General features: G+C 41.0%; 1 protein-coding gene across 15 annotated transcripts in view; it reads right to left on the bottom strand.

Annotated features, from left to right (window-relative positions):
• The window catches only part of ANKS1B (ankyrin repeat and sterile alpha motif domain containing 1B), a 1,085,637-nt gene that overhangs the window by 57,681 nt on the left and 1,005,086 nt on the right, over positions 1-22,870 (bottom strand). For 6 of the 15 annotated variants that reach the window (XM_061125567.1, XM_061125569.1, XM_061125568.1 and 3 more), the window contains 2 exons: positions 4,014-4,142; positions 1,745-1,816 (listed from right to left, as the gene is read on the bottom strand). In XM_061125567.1, coding sequence (XP_060981550.1) covers positions 1,745-1,816; positions 4,014-4,142 — 201 coding nt within the window. Of the gene's footprint in view, positions 1-1,744; positions 1,817-4,013; positions 4,143-9,837; positions 9,913-22,870 lie in introns of all 15 variants that reach the window. The other 9 variants (XM_061125565.1, XM_061125572.1, XM_061125573.1 and 6 more) reach the window with 2 other exon arrangements.

Genomic DNA, 22,870 nt, shown 5'->3' with positions numbered 1-22,870 from the left:
TTATTCTCCACTGAGACTATTGAAATGGTTTTGCTATTGCTGTCCAAATGGAATTTCAGATCCACTTAATTTCAAGAAATTGACTGAAATTCAAACCACAGATCTGGTGTATTTTAGATGGTGCTATGTGCTGTATGTGCTATTTATGCTCATTACTGCATTAAAGTAGCTGGATTCAGATAACTGAGTTAATAGTATTAAATCAGAGATGCCAAATTAATTTCCTCGATATGTTCATGAATGGGTCTAAAATTATTGAGGCTTGACGATTGAAAACCTTTCCCATTTTCTTATTTTTCTTTGACAGAAAATTAGAATACCAGTTTTCCAGAATTATAAAACCAGGAAGAACCCTAATGGGATCTAGTCCAATGTTCTTATTTTCTAAGAAAATGAAGCCCAGGAAAAGCAGGGGAATGTCATAGTTAAAAGCTTGGGCTCTGGAGTCAGACACATGCAGTCCCAGATTGGCAAGTTATTCACTGACCTTGGGAAAGTTATTTAATCAGTTTCTTCATCTACAAAATGGGGATAACAACAGTATTAATCTCATAACTTTGGGGTAAAGATTGGATGAGCAAACACTCAAGGTATTCATTATTAGCACGTCATAGATTAGCACGTCGTAACCACTCAGTAAACTCACCAGTTATTATTATGACTAAAAGGTGACTCCTAAGGCCAGTAAGCAGCAACAGAACTAGAACTTGGAGCTCCTGCACATATCAGGGATTTTTTTTTTTTAATCTAAACACAGTACCTGGAATAAAGGTTCCTTGGTCCTGACAATTTAAGTATACTATACCTACATCAAATAGGAGGACAACCGTTTCAGTCTTTCTGCTACTGAATTCATCAAAACATCAAACCAGCCGTTATATACAGAGGCCTCAATGTCATGAAGATTCATACATGTTTAGTGTTCCATGAGCAATGACTGTTAGATTTCATGCTTTTAAGTATTTCCCACCAACGCTGCTTGTATAAAATAAATGATAAACAGAAGTTAGTGTTTCACTTGCTAATGATCTCAAATTTGACTGGTTAGTTGCTATGTGGACCAAGTCCGATATTCTTACTTTGTATCATCAGTCAGATATCACCATGGCTTCTACACATCTGCTATGGAGGAAGAATGAGGGACACATAAAAGAAAAAGCTCCTGGATCTGCAGTCTCTCAGTGAGAATCGGTTTGACTAATACAGGGTCCTTGGAACCCAGCAGCCACCAATCACAGACATTTGGAATTGCCATTTCTGTCAAGACTGTGACCTTACATGATTCAATTTGGAGTTGTATGGTTTTCTTACATTAAAAAAATGAATAATTAAGAAGCTTCTAAGGCATATTAGCTTTATATAATATGCTCTCAATATTCCCGCATTTGTTAATTTTTAGTTAGTTGGCAGTCTTTTCAGTAAGTATTCTCAGACTGCCAAGTGGGTGCTTAAAATACATTTTTTGTAGTAAACTAAAGGTCATTTTTCTCCTAATCTGGAGATGATCAATGTATATAAAATTACTTTAAATCTTTAAAAATAAGAGTAACTGCATCCAATAGACATCAAATCAAACCACAGTGGCATAAACATGAACAAAACCCAAACACCTTTTTATATAACACCAGTGTGATTCAGCAGACCAACAGATGAAGAAAATAGTAACTTGAAAAGCAGCAATTTGTATCCATACCCAGTATTTAGTATTTCAGTGACAAGAAATAAAATTGTTTGGCAAACTTACCCGCATTTTTGCACAAGCATCTTGGGTTGATTCTGTCCCCCTGAGCTCTTTTATCAGCATAGAACCTAAATACTGAAATACAAAAAAATAAATAGATCAAAAATTTATGAAAAACAGAACATAAATATGAGTAGCAACTTAAAAGCAGATTGTAGAAGTACTACTGGCCAGCTTTCCTGGTTATAGGCTGCTGCATAACTTTTAAAAACTAACAGTAACTAATTCTAACAAATACATGCATGTATACAGAGAATGCAGCAGAATTAACCACAGTTCTGAAAGATGTAAATTGCTCTTTATAATAAAACTGCAGTAGTTTCTAAAGATGCCATCTTTCAGATCATATTTAACTGCAAAATGGGGCCATCTAAAAATGTTTTCCCTTTTTTTTTGAGGCAGCAATGTCTGCAAAAATAAATCACATCACTGTCTATGTAATTACAGGGTTGTATGAGACAGCTGAGAAGCCAAGCAACATACACTGCATCTGGACTCAGCCGGCTGCACAGGTAATTAACGCCAGGCTGTTCTCAGGTAGAGAACAGCTCTGGACCCTTTTCATACTCAGTTCCGGGCCTGGTGGCTGATCCACCTGAGAACGGGCTGCAAGTATGCGGGGAGGGAGATGTCGTTCTCGGTTGCTCCACAGTCCAGGGAGCTGAGTTCCTTGGTGCATGCTGACACTGGCGGGGCTGACAGGGCGGGGGAAGGATGGTAGCATCTCCTTCCAGGAACCACCAGCTACTTTGCTCCAAGGCTGCCTTAGCACAGACGGGTCACACACACTCCAAGTTCTGGCTGGGGGCAAAAAGTTTTTAGCAAAATGTCTATTTTGCCTTCCTATCAATTGACTCTCCTTCAACCTTTTGAAAGGGGCTTCCCAGGTGGTGCTAGTGGTAAAGAACCTCCCTGCCAATGCAGGAGATATGAGACTCAGGTTCGATCTCTGCTTCAGGAAGACTCCCTGGAGGAGGGCATGGCAACCCACTCCAGCATTCTTTCTGGGAGAATGTCATGGACAGAGGAGCCTGGCGAGCTATAGTCCACAGGGTCACAAAGAGTCAGATGTTACTTAGCACGCACACACACAATCTTTTGAAACTTCAATAGGGTTCTTTCCATCTGTCATTTTTCTCTACTTTCCTTCAAAAAAAGAGAGAAAAGAAACAGCTCAATATGTCTTTTTAAAAGAGTGTATTAAAATGATTGTTGTCTGGACGTGACTGAGGAGACCCTGGCACTCTGCGAAAACTGGGCTGGGAATCAGTCTTTTATACCCAGGAGAGCCTGGACTTGAAGAGTTTGTTCACAGGCACAATAGCAGAGGGTTCAGTCAAAGGCTTCCAAGAAGGCATGCTCAGACAGGCTCAGGGATCTGGTGTTTGGGTCTTGGAGGAAGAAGGAGGAACTGCAGTCTTACAGTTCTGGGGGAGATTACGACTGAAACAAGTCCAGTGCTTCAAGACATAAGCAGTTAAAGAGGTGCAGAGAGCACAAAATGAAAAGACTAAACTGCTGTGAGATAATCATGGCCTTTACATCTTCATAAATTAATGACAGATGATTGTGGTGAAATCCTTATCTTCTTTTCAATGTTTTTCATTATCTTATTTTTGAAAATATGAAATCCTCATCTTTTAAGGTATCAGGAAACTTTGTCCTAATTAAAACATTTATTTTTAAGAAAGACAGTTTCAATGTTCTGCTGAGGGTTCATCCACTTTCCCTACTATAGTCATGACAACCACCGGCCCCCAAACTGATGGTATCTTTTGAACCTTTTCCTGTTCATATTACTCACAATCTCAGCTAAGCCTGATTCCCTCTCCTATCTTAAAAAAAAAAAAAAACCTAGTAATATAATCCAAATGATGACAATGAAAAGAATCTGGTATTTACATAAAGCTGTGGACCCAATGTTTTAAGATAACTGATGAGTTATGTGGAAATGTCTATATGTGCTCTATTTATAGTCATTTCCATTTTAAGATAGCAATTTATCACATTTAATTTAAAATATACAACTATATATGAAGAAGGCAAAACAGACCTTAAGCTTACAAGATTAAAAGGGTTATAAAGTTCCATTTGTTTGGAATTTCCAAGTAGCCTTTGAAGAAGGCTTCTTTAAGAAAAAAAGAGAAGGGGAAAACATTTTAGGAATTTCAGTGATGGATGTCTGGGGATACTTTCAATATAAAAGCAAACAAGCTAGAAATGTACCCTCTATTCCTGCTGGTACCCAAGTACTCAGTTCTGGGTAACTTACAAAAGCTTTGTAATCACATGACTGGAAGATGAGCTTTTCCGGGTGGTGTTGCCAGTACTGCACTGGAGTTGAGGCTGTGGCTTCGTTTGGAGGTCGCAAGGTAATGGAAGGTTCTCCCCAGTCTCCTGTCTGAAAATCACATTTATTCTAGAGGTAACATGAGTAACAGGCTAAGTTCATGCACTATAGCTGGCCTGAGTTCATGTTAAACCTGTGTGCCATAGACGTGCAAATACATTTAGGTGTGCTATATGTTTATTTATGGTTTTATATGTCCTACCATCCTGTTTCCCAAAGCTGAGTTAACTTTTGAGGTATGAAAGAAGTTGATTTACTCTATTTTTAGAATGACATCCTAAGCTAAGTACTTTTAAAATAAAACATGAAGATATTCATAAATGATTTACTAAGTCATAATTTTCTGTTCCAACAGAAAAGAACACATGATCTTTGAAAGACTTTTCTGTTTTTAAACTTGACTGTTTGAAATTTTTAGTTTGAAATGAATTCAAAATACTCTGTTTCATAAATTTCAGTTCCTGATGAGGACATGTACCATGTACTTTGAAAAATTCTGTATCTCTGGAGAGAAGACATGGTAGGCGTGATACTAGACAAAATTTGAGAAGAAAATGTTCTAGTGGATGATACCTAGTTTCCCTCCTCTGAATTCATTTGTATCAATATAACGCCACCGTGATTGTCCTGGATATATTCAAACACCTCCCTCAGAAAACCTAAGGCATGAATGAAGAATAAATATTTAAATACCAGGTTTGGTCATATGTGCATATGCATGTACTTGGGGAGCCTGACCACAAGTACAAGCACAGTCCATGTGACGGTATATCACGCAGTACCTGAGCCCGCTAAGACAGACTTAAGACGGAAGGACATCCCATCATTTTAATGACCATTTTCCATGAGGTTAACCTCAACATGTTTTACTACTGTAATGGTTTAGTGTGAGCGCCTATAAAGTCAAATTTCTAACTGGTTTTAAAAAACAGAAGAATTCCAGAGCCCCTGAGGAATGCACAGGCCATTTCGTGAGGCAGAGAGCCTGAAATTTTCTCTTTGAGATCCGTCAATCCCAACCACAGGAAGAGACAAACGAGCCTCATGTCATCTCCTTGGCTTCTCACTGGAGTGTGTGACTGGTCAGAACCCTCGGCTCCTCTCTCTGAGCTACTCTGCTTCTTAGTTTTGTTCCAGTTGCTAATTTACTTGCACAGGGCTTGGTTCTCCCCTCTTCCATCTGTTGATATCATTAAAACTTTATCTGGAATATTTACTTTAGCATTTTTAAGCAAAAGTCCTTCATCTTATGACCCATCCCTGACTCATTCTTAAGTTTTCTCTTTGTTTTTATGGATTTTTATTTTGTAAAAACAGTAACTAGTTACAATTAATTAAGTTTTCCTCTGACTTGCTATTTTGATCTTTTCTTTTCCTTCTCTCTTAAATGTTTGGATCTTTATTTCAACTGACTGTGATTTGCTCTTAAAAAAACTAGTATAAAATTAAAAATGCAGAATATGTGAATTTCAATATTATTTCAAAGGTGAGTGTAATAACCTTTAAATGATAACAGTTAAAGCTCTGGAAACATGCAACAGTGAGTTCCTAATTCAAAGTTCTCCCCACATCCAGCAAATCATCCTCACATCTCCCCATTAACTGACCCCCCTGGTCTCCCCCCTCCCGTGATAAAGCAACAACAACACAGCAAACAAGTGTTGTACACTTAAGTCACAGGTAACACTGTTAACGCAACAACAGAAGTTTGCACGCAACTTCGTGGAATGATACAAAGGGAGCTGGTTGACCTCAAAAGATCCTTGGATCCAGTGTCTGCTGACGTGACAATGCAAACCAAGCATCCAGTCTTCAACGTCAGCCCTGTCATCGTTTAGCTGAGGTTCACCTTGGCCAAGCTCAACGGGCAGTTTTCAGAAAAGCCTGAACAGACATGGCAGGAGCTGGGGGTACCATGGATTGCGGGTCAAGGGCTGGGGGAGGGCTGAGGGTGGGAATGGGTGGGATGAAGCTGGGGTTATGGGGACATTTCAGGTGTTTGTACATTAAGCATGCAAATCATATGCAAACTCATTCTCTAATTGCTGAATTAACTCAAGCACTTTTATAATTAAATTTCAAAGTGAGTTCCACATACACTTAAAGCAGAATGCTGATCCAAATATTTACATCATCCACAGAAGTCAGAGCAGCCATTTTGGAAATAACAACACACAGCACCTCAGTCTGGAAATGACCTCGATCTCTTACATGGTAAGCATCTGAAGAACCTAGTGGTGCGTGCATGTCATCTGCCTAGGCAGCGCCATCATCTGCTCTCCTATGACTCCACTTTGTCCAGAAATCCCAAACCACCTGCTCCGAATCTGGAGTGCTCTGACACGCTTCCCCGACGTGCAGTGGGGGAAGATAATTATAGGGAAGAGAAACAGAATCCTTATTTTATTTTCTTTGTGGCCCAGAAACCATGCTCCAGACCAAATATTTTAAAAATTCCCTACAGGGACTGAATCTGACTTTCTGGAAATAGAAACTGAATTTTGTCATACTGAGTGCTATTTCCAGAAATTCGTTTTCAAACAGAGAAAAAGTGTTCTTAAAATTGAATTTATAAGGAAATAGTTTTCTTTTCTTCCTGGAAACTCATCAACTTATTATTATTATTTTTTAACCTTAGATGCAAGAGTACTTAGAAGACTCTGTTTGTAGGTGTTGATTTTTCTCTTTGGAATTAATTCAATGGGAATGGGTGGACTCATCATTACACTATTGTAAAGGGCAGATGTGGCCCGCCCCGGGGTGGGATTCAGCTGCATCTCCTTGAGGGACAGTAAGAACAAAAGAACGAAGACAGCAAGGGTGCCTTAGGTCTCTGTCCTTTTGGAGGCTGAGTTACAGCAGGAATGAACTATGGGGGAAACAGGGAGAGTGGTGGTAACATGGAGGAGCAGGAGAGAGAAAAAGCAAGGAAGGGGTTTGCCTCACATTGAAAATAATTTCAATTGTGAAGTCCAGTATTAGGTCCTATTAAACAGTAAATTCATATCCAGACACTATCTGTATTTCTTCAGGTAAATTAAAAAAATAATCTCCCAGTTAAAAACACTTATTAAATATTAACTAAAAATCAAACAGACTTAAAAAGTCTTTTGTCTGAAATAACGGTTTATAATAAAGTCTTATCTTTAGCAAAACATGGGTTACTATGAGACAATAATGCTTAATTAGAATAACAAAATAAAATTGCAAAAGTCTGTCATATTGTAAACTATTAGTGACTGGCAGTACTCTTTATTTATTTACTTATTTTTGGCAGTACTCTTTAAAAGGCTTAAGTAATTGCAGAAGAGAAATTACAGTGATTCAAGGCACTGTTACTAAATATCTCCAGGCTACTTCTTTATAGCGTAAAATACTTAAGAGAAAAACCTTTCCTTTAGGTTCATGTATTAAATGATTTTAATAGTTCAAGAATTTGGCCATGGCTTAAAACCTTGTTTACTAGGCATTTATGTATGTATTTGTTCCTTTAGGACATAATTAAACAGAAGAAAATGTACATTATTAGCTATCTGTTCAAACTCAAATAAAACTTAATCTTCTAATACAAAAGAAAAACATAATTTGAGATTCAAGTTTTAAACAGAGAATTGATTCTGCTTAATAGGTATTTACCAACTGCCAACTAGAAATTCATAGCCTGCTGTGTTTGAAGGATTATAATTGGGCCACACTCAATATAATTAAATTAAATGTCTCATACCACTAGCTGAAAAGTATAAGCCACTAACTGAATTTAGTTATAACGCTGAAAAAAATTTGCAAAATTCCATGATAGATGTTCACTGGATGGTAGATTCCAAAATGCAGCTATTAATCTCTTCATTATTTCAAAAGGTGGTAAAACTGCATGGTTTTAGTTCATATGCACGAGATATCTAATTCGAAAATATCATATTGTATAACGCTCTATCCCCCAACATGGAAACTGAAGATATCACATATTCTATTGTATTCTGAGAATACAAAGGGGAAACACTATATACTTACTTTCTTCTTAAGGAAAAGTTTTGTTAGGAAACTGAGGATATCACATATTCTATGTGTTCTGAGAAGACAAAGGGAAAACACTATTTATATTCTTACTTTCTTCTTAAGGAAAAGTTTTGTTAGGATGTCAGTAAATAATTAAAAGCTATGACTAGGATCTAGCTCTCTAACATGAAGAGGAAGGTATGGTATTTTCCAAGCCTTATCTTATTCTTTAAAAAAATTTTTTAATGAGGACTTAATTGATTTTTTAAATAGAAGCTTTTAAATCTTTTCTATTAGGAACAATTCCCACCTACCTGCTTGTAAATTTAGATTGAATATTAACAAACATTGTTTTTTTATTTCTTCAGATCAGTTAATGAAAAACTAAAATGATTTTAAATGACAACTGTTATTTTTGGGTTTCACTTTCAATAATTCTAACAAATATTAGAGATGGGCTACCCAAACATACATAAGATATATGGGATTGCGTTTACTTTCCCTTATCTCAACAGCTTTGAAGAAGGCACATACTTATAAACATGTATACATACATTGGGATGTGAGGAAAGGCCTCCTACAAACAGTTCATACACATTAAAGCAAGATGCTGGTGTAGTTCTTCTAAAATATCTTCAAGAATAAAGAATGCAGCTGGTTATCCTAAATTTGTTTCTTTTGATAAAAGAGCGGAGATGGCCACTTCTGAACATGAAAAAGCACTGGTTAGCGAGCGTTTACATGTTCAGGAGGAACTGCTGGGTCACTGGAGCAGCAGTACCAGGCAATGTATAGACTGTGGTCCCCAAAAGCCAGAAGTCCCATGCACACAGGAGGGGTACGCCTGATATGGAACCCCAAAAGAGGCGCTCTGCATGCAGCCCCAAGAGCTCTGCAAAAGCTCTTTGGAGTGATTCTCAACCAACAGTCTCAACCTCTCAGACAGCAGGCTGCCCAATGAGAAAAATTTAAGAGTGTGAAAATAGGATTGTATTTTAAAATATGAAATAGATAAAAAAAAACCCCAAACATGAAAATGTTTACTTTCCAAACAAAAATGAATTTTTAAATGTATGCAAAGGTGAAATGTGAATATCTGAATATTAAGCAGCTCAGAGTAAAATAGGTCGTGATTTTGCACACATTCCAAAGATCAATTCAGTACTGTCAAGTGAAAAAAAGAAAAAGGATTAGGCTGAGAACCACTTTGTAGCTGTAATGGTGCCTCTCTTGGCTATAGTCCTCTTGCATTTGCATAAAACTTATATAGAATATCATGCAAATCATACTCAAATATTTCTCACAAGTGAAGCGCATGAACCTTTGAGAATTGTTAGGCACAAAGGACTGAATAGCCCATGGACAAGGGAAGTACAAAATGGGGAAGACTAACACTGATATATACATGGGTATATATATATATCAATTTACCCTTTTCCTTTCTCCTGTGAAAGCAAGTGAACGCGGACACCCGGGATGAAAGCCAAACTCACACGGGACAGATTTTAACTGCAGACTTCCAAACCAAGTATGTTTCTCATTTCAGGACAATGTTTTGCACGTTAACTAGTCACGAGGCACAGTGAATGAAGTATAATAGACAATAATAATAAAAAAAAATCTCAGGAGTTGTTAGACATCACAGATTTTCTGCATTGCCAGGACACAGTCCCTACAGCTATTGACGACACTTTGCAACACAGGACACAGCCCAAGTCCAGGAAGAGAAAATAACTGTTTGTAACCTTACATTATGAACCTGATGGATGGCTGAGAAAGGAAATCCAGCGTTCTGATTCGTCCATATTTCACAGACAGACGACTGCTGATATAAACAGAAAACTATCTCATCTTGTCAATATTTAAAACACGGCAGCTACCAAGGTAGCATCAAGGAAGGGAAGGAGGAAAATAATAAAGAGCAAAGAATCACATTTCTTTAAAAAAAACAACTCAAACACTCAAAAAATGCTTTAGGGTGCCCAAGGTTTAATAATTGACTTCCAAGTCATTCTTTTGATTAAAAACATTTTGGGTTGGCTGGGGGAAAAAAAAAGACCATTTATGCATTAGCTTTATGTCAAAGGCAATTACCAATCCACTCACATCTTGAAAAAAGCAAACTCTGTTTTTCCACTTGCCAAAGAAAATGGAAATACTTTCCCCCTTCACGCCATTCATTTCATAGGATAAATATTTTCATGAAGTTCAAGAAAGATGGGAAAAGAGTCTTTAACACAGGTCAAACATTTTTATTTTCTTATGGGCAAATGACCAAGAGCAAACAATGCAATAAAACGACTTTCCTAGTTTAGTCATTGCTCAGCTTGATAAACCTAGAAGATATTTCCCCCCCCAGAGTTCTCAAGGGCAAAACTCTGTGACTAACAAGGGGAGAAGGGTCCGTTCGCTGCCCAGCCAAGGGAGCGTGTGGTGGAGGGGGCGCCATGGAGGTGGAATGGGGGGTGGGCTGGGGTCTGGCAGCTCAGTTCAGTCACTCACCAGAAACTCTGGGTAACAGCATTCGCTTTTTTATGAGCCTAATGAGTCAGCTCCATGTTCGGGACTCCCCACCGCACCATTAACAATCCAATAACCAACAGTTATTAAAAGGCAATAATGTTTGCTTAGAACCAAATGCCCAATGGACCAGCACCCTCCAAGGAATTACAGCAGAAACCACCAGATAAACCAATGAGGCTCCTGGCCTGACCTTTACAGAGTTCTTTTCCTGAATTCCGTCATCTAAAAGACGCTATGAAATTGAATCACAGAAAATGGCAGAACGCCTAAGCTTATTCAGCCAAGCACTGTGAACAGCCCCAGAATTCACAAGCAGAGCGTACAAAGATCAGTGCAGAAAGGAGATAAGAATACAAGCACAGTATGGTTTAGAAACCCAGCAAGGAGCCCTATCACCGGCATGTGTGGAAGTGCGGAAACGAAAGCTTTCCTCTGGCTAAATGTTTCTCCCACCTCCACCCTCCCAGAAACGGGCACCATAAATTTAACATCTCTCTCTCCAGTTCCAAACACAGCTCCACACCCACCTACATCTTGCTCTCCATCCCTTCTGTCATCTGGATGGCTTGCTGGGGACAGACTGCCAGGTAACTGGCATTCTATTAAGAAAGTAAGATACCTGGGGTCTGACCAAAAGGCACTTCCAACCACCTCTCACTTAAAACCAGCTCTGCTCTTCTGTTTCTGCCCTAAACACCAGGCCATTTTCTCCACGGGGGGGCATCTACCCCTTCCTACTTTTTCAAAAATTAAATCTCTAGCAAGTTAAGCATTGGGGTCATTAAACCTCCAGCCTCGTCTTCAATGGCTGTCATCTGATTTAAATCCATTAACTCCGTGCTTCAGTGGGATTACCATCTTAACTGGCACCCAACATGCTTGGAGGACACCCTTCAGGGGCTGTCACCCACAGTTTTGAGCTAATTCTGTTACATACACTACATCTTCTACAACTTCCACAGAATTTTAGTGAGAGAAGTAACCCAGCGATCACCTGTCATCTGACAGATGAAGACAATGACATCCAGAGAGGTTCAGTAGCTTGCTGAGGTCACACAGGAAAGTGTTATAACACGTCAGCTGGCTAGGAAGGAGTGCCAGCCCGTAATGACTTCACCAGAAGGCGGAGGGGCTACTCAATGATACGGGGTCTGTTTACTAATCCCGACAGAAATACATACAAATGGAGTCAGTTTACGAAACAGTCTCAACCCCACACGGGGCTCAGACACCTTAAGGTTCTATTTCCCAATCATTACCCCCAGAGGGGCCATCCTCCAGCATCGTATAGGATTCAAACTTCGCCCTTCATCACACACCAGACGGGGCAGTAGGGCCCACCTGGGAGCCCTCCCACCCCAGGTTCTATCTCCTTCGTCACTTAGCTGGGGAGAAGGACAAGGGCCCCTCTCTCATCTGGCGGTGGCCGGATTCTCTCTGCGGGCTGTCACTGCTTACCAGGGCAACACTAACTTGGCTCTGACCCCTCCTGCAGGAGCCGCCCTGCCCTGGATTCTACTGCATCCGCGCAGGCTCTGCAGGGCTCTGCTGGGAAGGGCGTGGGGTCCGGATGGCACTTCTCCTGATGCGAGAAATCTGCCTCTAGGGTGACTTTCCCCGACCCCCGCTCAGCCTTCCTAGGACGCACGCAGGCCCCTGGGGCGGGGGCACACACAAGCCCAGCCTCTTCCTCAATGCCCACCACACGGCACACAGATGCACCCGCGCCGTGCAGAGCCCGGCTCTCCGCCGGGACACTTCCCGCCGGTTCTCTCTTCCTCGGTGCAGGCTGGTCTACACGCGTCTGCTCCCGAAGTCCGCTGACGGGGAGAGACGCCAGGTCCCCCGCTCTGGGGGAGCGTTCCCCTTGGAGCCCTTCTCCCCAGGCTGGGTGGCCCGGGCATGTGCCCTCTCCCCTCCCCTGGGAAGGGAGGGCAAGCCTCAGCTCCTCCGCCGTGGCTCAGACCCTCCTCTGGCCCGCGCCCCGCGCCCTCCCGGCGGCAATCCTCCACCTCTGCGGACAAAGCTGACTGCGCAGGGCAAGACTCACCACCTGTCGGCCAACTCCGAGCAGGGAGTCGGGCTCATCGCCAGCAGCTCTCCCTTTAGAACGTGCAATCCTTACAGCCTACAGGAAAGTTCTCCCTTAGCATCCCGTTACACGAATATATCTCCCAACAGTCACAGAAGTTACCAGAGAGTTAAGGAGGGAGGAGAGGGTCTTGTGCCACAATTATTTAATTCTTAAAAAATCTGTGTAAGATTTTCTCAGTGAAGAAATAAAACCCACCTCCAGTCATATACACTGAAGAAAGTTCCCATGTGGCATATATATACCTTTTAAAGAAGTCACAATAACTGTTTTTCATGTAAAACCGATGTTCAAACTTCAAGTAAATATGTTCTCATTTCTAATAATTATGTGCCTCAATGTAAGTGGTAGAAAGTCAGATTTTAAAGACAGTTTAAAATAAAGGCAGCTAATAGTATGTTATGGAGGTTGTTTTTTTAAAAATCTGATCCCCGTCAGATATCACACTAACTGATGATTGTTATCGCTGTTTAGTCACTCAGGCGTGTCCGACTCTTTGCAACCCTAGGGACCGTAGCCCGCCAGACTCCTCTGTCCATGGGATTCTCCAGGCAAGAATACTGGAGCAGGTAGCCATTTCCTTCTCCAGGGGATCTTCCCGACTCAGTGATCAAACCCACGTCTCCTGCACGGGCAGGATTCTTTACCACTGAGCCACCAGGGAAGCCAGTTTTGATGGCAGTAAAGACCTGATCAGGCTCCTAGAGTAGTAACTGAAGATGGACCAGCTATAACTGGTGTCTTCATAACATGCAACGGCTCTTCTTGTAGACATGTGGTTATCAGACTGAGCGTTGGAATGAATTTTTTAAATGCAAAAGAGCTTCCCCTGCAGAATTTCATTATTATTTGTTGTTGTTCAGTTGCCCAGTCGTGTTCTGACTCTGCAACCCCATGGACTGCAGCATGCCAGGCCTCTCTGTCCCTCACCATCTCCCGAAGTCTGCCCAAGTTCATATCCATTGTATTGGTGATGCCATCCAGCCATCTCATCCTCTGACCCTCTCTTCTCCTGCATTATATTTATGAAGATAACATTTCAGAGCACAACATGTAATGAAGTACTGAGTGTTCAAAACCTTTGAGAAAGAAAATACTAGTGATAAAATTTCAGCTGGGGCCCAAATTCCTAGAACAGAAGTGAGTTAAATCTAAGTTTTAATTAAACATTAGAGTATCCTCATCTGAAGAGAAGATTAATAATAGCACTCGGCCTACTTATTTTACCAGGTTGTTGTGCAGCTCATGCTAAGCTTCACGCAAAAGGGAACTTTTTCACAGCTAGGTTTCTGGGACCTGAAATACAGAAGCTGTCAAACATATTGACTGAGTGAATGGAATCACAGAATGTGTTCAGTATTTCTTGGCAAATGATCAAGCACCATGGAAACATTAATTACTCTCGTCGTTATAATTTTTAGTTGATCTACTTTGTTGCTGCCACTTGGGCCCTCAGTAAACTACATCACTGCTAACACACTTCTGGCAAAATGCATCAGAGATTAACCTTGCAGACTTCTTGTTAGAGACGGCCTCATTTTTTCCTGGTAAAGGCTGGAAAAGAGCTGCTGACTTTGTTGAAAAGAGAGGAACATCTGTAATTAGCAGACCTATCTGCTAAGGGGCCGCTTGTAGGAGCCTGGAAACAGTTCTGTAAAAGGATGGTAAACAGCCTTTGCAGTTTCATATGCTTATTAATTTTCTCTCAGTTCCTTTTTCCTACATTGCAAAGGCTAATTTAGTTGATCTGAATTTGAATTACCATGAAATCCAAATAAATGGGGGTCAATTAAAGGGATAGAAATCTTAGAACTGAGATATCAATAATTTAATATTTATTTCTTTGGTGATGAAGTCAGCACACTTCTGGAGGTGCATAATTTTATCTCAAGTTCGGACCTCTCTCCTGACTCTGGAAACATTTTCTCAAACACAACACACATCCTGTTCTTGTTACTGTCACATACCTCAGGTTACCACGAGTACAGTTCAGAAAATACAATGCATTTGCATTCAAATCTAATAACAAACTAAAAAGAATATCATCTATCTCCAAAGTCTTTCTCCTAAAGGTCGACTTCTTTTTTGCTCTATTGGTAGTAACCTGGTAATTTACAATAAGTCTCTCTCCTTGACTGTTTTTTGAACATTCGTGGTAACGACTGAAACATCTCCCATTAAAAGCAAATAAGCCCCTTCCCTTGACCCAATATTTTACCTGAGCTCCTGCTCAACTTCTGTTGAGAAGCAAAGGCCCCGAGAGCGACCTATATGGTCTCTGCTTCCCTTTTCCTCTCCTCACATGAGATCACACTACCGAAACCACTGTCCATTTTGTCAAATCCAACTGTTCATTTTCCTTGCCCATCTGACACTCGGTCACTCCTCCCATTTCCTAGCTCCTCTGCTGGTTACGGAGAAGGAAATGGCAACCTACTCCAGTGTTTTTGTCTGGAGAATCCCAGGGACAGCGGAGCCTGGTGGGCTGCCGTCTATGGGGTCGCACAGAGTCGGACACGACTGAAGCGACTTAGCAGCAGCAGCAGCAGCTGCTGGTTACTGTGATCTGATCATCCTCTGACCCCTGGAGTGTAAGTCCTTTATGCTTTACTTCTGGCTTCACCAGGTGGTCTCATCCTATCCTGATGCCCAAATTTATGTCTCCAGCCCAGACCTCTCCTCTGAACTCCAGATGCAGACACTCAGCCTTCTTAACACCTCCTTCATCTTGATGATTAATAAGCATCCTAACCTTAAATTAAATGCCCCAAACCAAGCTTCAAATGACCTCTCCTCTCCTATAAGCTTTCTTACTTCACTAAATGGCAACCATCTTCTTCCAGTTGGGGTCATCCTCTTGCTCACCTTTCGCATTCAATCCAGCAACAAATCCTACTGAATTTACTTCTAAAATCTCACCGTCCTATCCCTACTTGGTCCAAGACACTACCTTTTTTCACTTGGATTCTTCCATTAGCTTCTACACTGGTCTCACTGCTCTCATCCTTGCCCCTGTTGTGCTGATTCTTAATACAGCAGCCAAAACGATCCATTTAAATCTATGGCTGATTCATATCAATGTATGACAAAACCCACTGAAATGTTGTGAAGTAGTTAGCCTCCAACTAATAAAAAAATTAAAAAACAAAAAAACAAAAAAAACAAAAATGAAAGCTGGATCATGCTGCCTGCTCCATTTAACTCAGAAGAAAATGCAGTCCTAATAATGGGCCTGCAAGGAACTCCAGCCTCTGTCACCCCTGTCCCCCTCACCTCTCTGCCTCCTGTTCACACTTTGTGGACAGCAAAGTGCACTCTCATTTCAAAGCCTCTGCACTTGTTTCCCTTCTCCAGATGCTGCAGGACAAACTCCCTCACTCACCTTCTACTCCAGCGTTGCCTTCCCAGAGAAGCCTTCCCCAAGCACCCAGCATATTATACCCAAATTAAGTCTATGCTTTCCGTGCTACAAAGGGATTATTCTTTCAAGTGCAAGCTGAAAATGGGGGAAAAGGTTTAGAGCATAAGAACCTGTCTTCCTGGCCCCCTGACATTCATTCAGAGACAATTACTTTTCATCTACAGGGTATAAGGCGTGGGTCACAATGTGAGTAGGGGTCAACCCTGCTTTCAGTCAATGTTTACAGAATAGGCATGGCTATGGACATGATCCATTTTCTTTTGTCAGGACCCAGGGTCAACTGGGATTCAGAAGCTGATGGCAGGTCTTGGAAGGAGCAAGTCTGCGACAGCTCCACCCGCTCAGTAACATCAATTAGGCTCTGAAAACCTTCCATGTGTCTGCTGATGCTGTGTAGCTAGTTTAATAAAGAAACTTGTATGAATAGAGCCCTCTGGTCAGATTCCATCAGAGATGAAATTTTCTGCCTTGTTCTAGCCCTGAAAAAAAAGCTTTCCCTCTGTTTCTCTTATGTCTGTCATAATTCTTTCACACTTCGGGGTGTTCAGAAGTGGACCAGAAAGAGTCCGACAAGAAATAGGAAAGGTTCAGAGTGAAAGTTAAAAGAGTAATGAAGTCCATTTCTTCTCTCAGATGACAGCGCTTCTAAAATAAAACAAAAACAAACTTGAAGAGAGAACAAAACAGCTTCAAAGGCAAAAGAAAAAAGGGCACCCTAACAAAGGGAGCCTTGGTCAGCAGCCAGAAAACTCAGCGGCTCCTTGAGCAGAGCCCAAAGCGAGGTGAGACCTGTCAAAGGATGGAGATGGACAAATTCAGTGCAGCCAAGGACCCACGCACCAGACACCTCGCGTGCATCTTTTCTTCAGCAGTGACGGCCCCTGTGGTCTCCTCTTCTGTGGGCACTTGCAGAACCCTGCCTGGAAGTCAGAAACCAGAACCTTTTGTCTCTCCTGAGTTACCCAGAAGCCGCAGGCCAGCATCTTACTTATTCTGTCCCACCATCATAGATGGAGTCATTCTCCTCTTCTCTCAGCTGAGTTTTGTGATGTGTACACGCCCCTGTAACAACTATATGTGATTCTTTCTTTTCAACTACGCTGGGAACGTCTCAAGTTCAGGCTTTCTTACCACTGACCCTTTTTGTAAAAGGTTTCAAGTCAACTATTTTATTTCCAGGGAATACTGGATTCAAAAAAATGCCGCTCCCCGTCATTTCTTCCCTTTCTTAAAGAGCAGTCTTCTCACACCTTCCTGAACATGACCTTGTCCCTGTATCAGGGACTTTCTGGGACAGATCGGTAATCACCTGCTGGAAGTGGAAAGCCAGGCCAACAGTCGTTTTTCCATGTGTGACCCATTATTGCTGGCATCAGAATGATTCAATCTAGCAACAGTGGAAGTAAACACCACATTTGGTCTCATCGTAAGTACACTGACATGATACGAAGTCTGATATTACTTGCTGCCTGCAAAGTTACAGCTTCCTCTCTCTCCCCCACTTCCTCCCTCTCTCCTTCTATTCCCCTTCTTCTCCTCCCCTTCCCCCCTTTCTTCCCTCTTTCCCTTTAAATTCTGATGCTGGCGCTGACAGCACATAAAGTAAGCTCTCGGCTGCCAGAACAGGAGAGAACTAAAGCTATGTGACCTGTTATTCATTTGCAGAGATAATACATAACCTGCATTCCCTAATATGACAGTTGTAGCCCTAAATGACTTATAGAATTATTTATGAAATTTATGAAATCTCTTCACAGGAAAAAAAAAGCAGAGGAGAGGAACAAAAGTGGAACACTGTCCGTACAATTCAGATCTTATTGTACAGCGCCCCAGGTTCCCTGAATGTTGCAGGAAATTTAAGTCAATTGGGATCATGCTGTTTCTTGCAATATGGACTATTTTACTTGATCTACCTCCAAGTCTGGCTACTCCTGACACAAACATTTTTCAGGGCCATTAGCAGAAATATTAATCACTCATTCAGAACCACAGCAGGCAGCTTTTTATCATAACATGAACGGCTGCAAGGAAATTCGATTTTGCAAAGTAATAATTGTTCCTTGCCAGTAACATCACTTTAAAATATACATCATGCTCCTTTCTTGTAAATCGAGGATGCCATTTTTAAGAATTTGAACCCATTTGTGAACTGTATGCGCAATACCGCTTTCTGCCTCTAGTAAAAAAGAGGTGTTGGAGGTACTTCCCTGGCAGGGCAGCACTTAAGACTCCGAGCTTCCACTGCAGGGAGGGCAGGTTTGATCCCTGGTTGGGGAAGTAAGATTGCGCTTGCTGCATGGTGTAGCCAAGAAGTTAAAAAAAGCGGGTATTGGACAAAGCCATCCATTCAATGATACTTATTAAGACCCCACTATTTCCTTGTTTTATCCTTGTGGAATATATGGGAAAACAATGTCTGCCTGAATGTTCATCCTGAATGATGCCAACCTAAGAGGTCTCTGATGGAAGGCTACACAGGTATTTCCTCAGGTCTGCCTTGTTCAACACTGAAGTCAACACACTGGAGGAATTACTTGATAGGTATGTTTTTTGAGGTGTGCTTTTAAAATCAGCACATTAGATAGTTGGGAAGGATCAGTGACATGTTGAGCATTGACTAAGATCTATAAAGGCACTGACAGAATAGGATTTATTACTTGATAAAACTGTTAGACCTGCAAAAGAGTACTGTAAATGTAAGATCCTGCATTAAGGTCACACACACACACACACACACACACACACACACACACACACACACACAGAGCACTGTTGAGGCCTGAGAAGGGAGGCATGGCTCATGGCCACTGCACAAGACTGAAACATTTTCATAGAAAAGTTCAACAAGAATTAATACTATCTCAGTGTTAAGCATAAATATCAACAAATCAGACACAGCCAGAGCTGGGGAATCAGAATGCCGTGCAGCCCACATCCCACTCATCAGAAAGATGTTGGCAAGAGCGGGCAGTGGTTAAGCAACAAAGGAAAGACATCACAGTCTTTAGTCTTCACTATTCTCAGCAAGAGGGAGCAGATTTACTCTTCGTGTTTTCAGAAGATAGCATTAACTGACTACGTGGGAATCTTAAGGGGGCTAATTTCAATTCGCTATAAGGCAAAAGTCCTATTACTTTGAACTTATTCAGTGATGGTGGGGCTGGCTGCCTCACAAAGTGGGGGCTGCCTTACAGAGACAAGCAGAGGTATAAACTTGTGGCTGTTTACTAAGGATGTGTTAGAGCAGGTGCTACATCAAGTCACAGGACTGGATACATTTTCTGGCCCCTTCTCACCCTAAAGTTCTCTGGTTTTCTTTAACAGGAGCACAGAAGAAACTTCTAGCCATAAATGTACATAGAAAAAGGAATTTACTGTAAATTTTTGTGAGGCTGCCTTCAAGCCTCAGAGTAGAGACCCATACAGAAAAGTGGAGATCACATAATTTTGCAATTGATTTCATGAAGCTACTCTTTACTCCCCTTGATTTGTAACGAATGAAAAGTTGGATATCAAGAGCAAAGGATTCTCTTCAAATACAATGTCTGTCCACACCACCTTGGAGATTCAAGTCTCTACTACACATGCTTTTACATAAAGTATTAAATATTACTTGCAGAATATGTCAAAGCTTTCAAAACATTATACTGGAGCCTCTTGGGGTTCTAGAGTTTTTTAGAATGTGTCATGTCTGCTGTGTGGAGAAGGAAATGGCACTCCACTCCAGTATTCTTGCCTGACGTCAAACGAGCACCTGAACCCAGGCCACCAGGACTTTGCAGCAAAAATGACCCAAATACATGCCCTTTCATGCTTGAGTTGGATTTCTGTTACCTGCACGCACGCAGTAGAGTCTCTGCTGATTTATTACTTTACTCACACATGAACGGAAGTAACTGAGAGAGGATTGCTCAATAAGCCCTATCTCCCCGAGACATTAAAAACCTCTTTATTTCCTTTAATCCTGGAAAAAGAAAAGGAAGAAGGAGGAGAAGAATAAGAGAATTCTCATACCACTTGAAAATGTATCAAGGTCAGATTATAACAGCCAATGCTGACCTGCAGACCCAGGAACTGGACTGAATCTAATGAGAAACATTCCGAAAATTTAACAAGTGGAGACAAATAGCCCAGTGTGCCTCTTTGTGAACGAGCTGCTTAGTTCAGCCAGCCTAAGGCTCCACTAAATATCACAAGATCAATTCCACTAAAAGAGGGTTTTTCACATATTGTCAGATTTCTTACTTATTCAGTTGAAAATAGGACCTTTCCTATTTATGTCGTCTTAAAAATCGTGGTCTGGTTTTCATTGGAAACGTTCTTCTTGGTTAAGTACCAGCACAGAAGTGGGGATGGTAGCATCACAAAGTGACTGGAGGTGTTTGAGTCTGACGGCATCGAGCAGAACAAACTCCTGGTTGTCGAATTTTGCTTCACTGATGAAATGGACAGAATGAAAGAATTGAGAGTTGTAAGATGAGTATCAAAGCCTGAAGGGGAATCCATTTGAGTGATTCTCCCAGTTCTTCTCATTATTTTTTTGACTGTGGTACAGGATAGACAGTAACATTTTAATGTTGCCTATAAAATGTTAATCATATTGGAATTTCCAGCACCAAAACTGTCATGGGGAGAGCACCATCTATGTTGAGAAGAGGCGATGAACCATCCACGGTAACAAACTAGGTGTGCAACACATCAAGTTTAAGTTCCAGGTATGAAAGCACCATTTTCCACTTTTGCTTGACATGATGCCTTTGGGAATAGATGGCTGATGGTCCAGAGCTCCTGGCTTGAAATGGGGCACAGATATCATCAACATCCCAAGTTATCACTGAAGCTGGGGTGTTAGCTTGTCTGCCCAACAAGCTGTCATACTGGGAGCTCCTGATGGAAGAGTGTACGGAGTTTATTCTTAACCTTCTTTTTTGAGTTATACATTATCTGTTTGTGCTGAAGTATTAGGAGTTGCTCTTTAGACCCTCGTAAAAATTTTTTGAAGTCATGGACATGCTGAGTTTTTCTGAGTAGTAGTGAAGTGATAAAAATCTAAATTAAAAACTAGCCACTAACTTATGGACATTTGAAAAAATCTAATGTAACTCAGTAATAAAACTTTTTTCATGGAGGGAAAATCACTTTGTAAAATGTTGTTCTTTTCAAAACAGTTGCACCATTTTCTGAAGGCTGATTCTATAAATTCCATCACACAAGAGCAGTGGGTAGAACCTAGGAAGACCAGGTTTTTTCTCCCAGGGAAAGTAGAGAAGAATAAATTACTATCTTCGTGCCCAGAGGCTGGCTCAGTGTTTACCTCATGGATTTTTGGGATATCTAGATTCCCTGGCAGCTCAGACAGTAAAGTGTCTGCCCACAATGCGGGAGACCCGGGTTCGATCCCTGGGTTGGGAAGTCCCCTGGAGAAGGAAATGGCAACCCACTCCAGTACTCTTGCCTAGAAAATTCCATGGATGGAAGAACCTGGTGGGCTACAGTCCATGGGGTTGCAAAGAGTCAGACACGACTGAGTGACTTCACTTCACTTACGCTTCTCTAGTTATCAATTTTGTGTACTTAGTTATTTCAAGTTGTAAGATTCATTTAAGGAAAAAATAATCCTTTCTTTCTCGCTTAATGTTTTCTCTTACCACGCTACCATAATAAAGCGTTACAACTGTAAGACATCCTTTGCTTCATACTTTTGTAACCTTAATTCGCAGAGAACTCTTCCAGGTCTCCTCTGCTTTCGCTCGCTTTGTGATCATCTCACAGATCCCTTTTCCATCATGAAAGATACCCTGTGGCAGTCTTCAAATTTATACAATTAACCTAATAAGGAGGAAAGTTCCAATTTCATTCTCAATATAGATTCTAAGCCTGTGTAATCCTGGAACTAAAGGGTGGTCTTTATAGACTGTTACCACTCTCTGACCACTTCCCTTTCTAACGCTTTTGTTATTAACTGGTCCTACTATGAACCAGAGGCCTTTGAATTAGGGACTGATAGAGGATGCATCTGAACCGACAGTCATACATCTATCTATATGTACACAATAATGATTCATAGTTTAAAATATACTTTCACAAAAATTATCTGATTCACACAAACCTGTGAGGCAGTCTTTATCTATGTTTTAAAGACAAGGAAACTAAAGAGAAATCACATGACTTGATATAGATCACAGAGTCAGAAAGAAACCAAATCAAAACTCCAACTGAAGAAGCTGCTAAGGAAGCAGCATCCACTCACCGGAGAGACCCCCAGAGGCAAGAACTCTCTCTGAGCAATAAACTCCACACCTACATACAAAGCTTTTCACAAACATCGGAGGAGGGCAGAGCTCTACCAAGATGTTCAGGGAGGAGGTCCCACAAGAGGATCAACAAATAAACACTGCAGAGACTCAAAAATGGATTAAAGACCTAAATATAAGAGCGGATACTATAAAACTCCTAAAGGAAAACATAAGCAGAACACTGACATAAATCACAGCAATCTTTTTAGATCTACTTCCTAGAGGAATGAAAATAAAAATAAAAATAAACAAATGGGACCTAATTAAGCTTAAAAGCTTTTGCACAGCAAAGAAAATCATAAACAAAATGAAAAGATAACCTATAGAATGGAAAAAATATTTGCAAAAGATGCAACAAGGGATTAATTTGCAAAATACACTAACAGCTGAATATAAAAAAAAAACAATTCAATAAAAAAATAAGCAGAAGACCTAAATAGACATTTCTCCA

The sequence above is a fragment of the Dama dama genome, chromosome 22 (assembly GCF_033118175.1).
Source record: "Dama dama isolate Ldn47 chromosome 22, ASM3311817v1, whole genome shotgun sequence".
In the NCBI taxonomy this organism is placed as follows: domain Eukaryota; kingdom Metazoa; phylum Chordata; class Mammalia; order Artiodactyla; family Cervidae; genus Dama; species Dama dama.
The sequence above is the reverse complement of the archived record's forward strand: the minus strand, read 5'-3'. Positions and strand labels throughout refer to the sequence as shown.